General features: G+C 45.6%; 1 protein-coding gene across 1 annotated transcript in view; it reads left to right on the top strand.

The window, feature by feature from the left end:
• Positions 1–1,432, top strand: part of TARS (threonyl-tRNA synthetase) — a 28,333-nt gene extending 26,901 nt beyond the window's left edge. The window contains exon 19 of the mRNA XM_015422522.1: positions 817–1,432. Coding sequence (XP_015278008.1) covers positions 817–965 — 149 coding nt within the window. The 3' untranslated portion in view covers positions 966–1,432. The remainder of the gene's footprint in view (positions 1–816) is intronic.
• The last annotated feature ends 849 nt before the right edge of the window (positions 1,433–2,281 follow it).

Genomic DNA, 2,281 nt, shown 5'->3' with positions numbered 1-2,281 from the left:
TATATATATATATATATATATATATATATATTTGCATTTATTGGTTCCAGTGCAATTTAGTCATACGTAGCTGTGGGCGACATTTGTGGCCATTGTGACTAGAATGCAGAGGAGGGGGCAAGAGCAGAGAATTTGGGAGACGGCCTAGTGGAGGGTTCTGTTGGACAATCTCTACCTGAAGCATCTCCAGTTATGTTGCTGTCCGGATGCTGGGGGGGGGGGGAGGGTGGGGGGGAGCTCCTTGAGTCCCTTAACTTATATTAGTACTTTGGTGAAATTTAATACAAATTATTTCTCCTCTAGAAACTTTCTGATATTTTATTTTGTACCTTTTCCTCTCCCCTCCATTTTATCTACACTACAACCCTGTCAGGTCGATTAGGATGAGAGAGTGACTGGCCCGGGGGGGTCACCCAGTGAGCCGCATGGCAAGGTGGAGACTTGAACCTAGGTCTCCTGGATCCTAGACTACTACTCTGACTACCTTACCATGCTGGCTGTCCTTAAACGATCAACATATTTTATCTCCCCCCCCCTTAATGGCCATTTCTTCAAGCAACGCGTTTCCCCTCCCTTCCTGGATTCATTACCTTTTATCGTCAGCATGATTCTTCTTTCCGGTTTGTCGCTGTTTTTCCTTAACTGTGCCGCCCCAAATACTGCACAGTGCTCCAAACCTCCAAGATTACTCACACTTCAGGCTGGTATCATTATGTAGTTCTTGCGTATTCAGTGTTGTAACTGGTTAACGTTTCACGTGGGGAGAAATAAAAGAATTAACTCCTGCAAACCCACTTTGTGCCTTCTGTCTTGCAGTTGTTGGTGAAAAGGAGAAAGCAAGTGGAACTGTCAACATTCGCACCCGAGACAACAAGGTTCACGGTGAACGCACAGTGGCTGGAACAGTGGAGAGGCTCTTGCAGCTGAAGGCCTGCCGTTGCAAAAACGCCGAAGAAGAGTTTTAGCCAAGCCCCGTCCTCCCTGGGTTAGAGCCCTGTAATTTTCTCTCCTCAGGCCGGTTGGCCCTGTTGTACTTCACCTTTGCACTGTGTTGTATTTGGAAAGGGATTTTTGTTGGTTGATCCCTGGCTCCACACCGTTTTGTATGTTTGGAAATTAAGCAGAAGAGTTGAAGGAATTGTTTTGTACAAAAAGTGTGGTTGCTTTGACCCCTGAGCCCCAGCGTTTGAAACTGCATGCACGAGGTTTGTGGATATTAAAGGGACAGTGGAATGAAAAGCAGGGATCCAAATACCAGTAATAGCAACTCTTTATCTATTAAGAAAATAAATTTGTACACACCTGTGAATTTTCAACAAGGCTGTGTGGCGGAGTTTTTCTTAATTGTTTATGTCCTTGGTGAATTGTTTTCAGCAAATCAGCGCTGAACTCTTTTTTTTGGTCAGTTTTTACCCTCTCTAAGGGTGATGAAGAAGAGATTAGATTTATACCCGCCCTTCACTCAGAGTCTGAGTGGTTTACAAACTACCTTCCCCTTTCCACAACAGACGCCCTGTGAAGTAGATGGCTCTGAGAGAGCTCTGAGAGAACAGCTCTAACAGAACTATGGCTTGCCCAAGGTCATCCAGCAGCTGCAAGTGGAGGAGTGGGGAATCAAACCCGGTTTCCCAGATTAGAGTCCCCGCACTTAACCACTACACCAAACTGGCTTACGAAGAGTCCTGAGATTTGAGTTCAGTCTCTCTAGAAGGTGAAATGCTGAGATTTGAGTCCTCTGTTGAAGGAGCTACTTGAACGTCCTGTTATACCATGACTATTACTATGCTGGCAGTATCTGAAAACCTAGAGGGGACAACTATCTACTGAAGCATTACAGATGAGAAGGAACTAGGAAGCAATTGGGCAGTGTGCCCAGTATTGGTCAGGAAAGACCAGCAGGATCGTGCAGGGAAATGTAGACGATGGCTCTGTTTTTCAGAACACTGAAAACCGATTACCCTGTGCAGGTAAAGCCAGTAGAGGGGCTGTCCTGAAACTAGTTCTGGAATGCTCCTGCACCCAGTAATATTTTAAAGGGGGGGGGGAGCTCAAGACTTGATTAATGTTGCCTACGCTTATAGCAAGATTTTTTTTTCCAGGTGTATGTCTAGACTCTGCTTCCTGGTCTTTGCCCCTTCCCCCAAGTTAGAGACACCCTTCTTGTGTAACGTTTGGCTTCTGTGACAGGGAATTTTATCCACTTGAATTCTCCCCCCCCCCCCCCCCCGGGGGGGGGGGGGGGGAAAAAAAAAAAAAAAAAAAAAAAAGAATATCCCTTTTT

Source organism: Gekko japonicus, unplaced genomic scaffold, assembly GCF_001447785.1.
Source record: "Gekko japonicus isolate JY-2015 unplaced genomic scaffold, Gekko_japonicus_V1.1 scaffold1302, whole genome shotgun sequence".
NCBI classification, from domain to species: domain Eukaryota; kingdom Metazoa; phylum Chordata; class Lepidosauria; order Squamata; family Gekkonidae; genus Gekko; species Gekko japonicus.
This window is presented reverse-complemented; position numbering and strand designations above follow the sequence as displayed.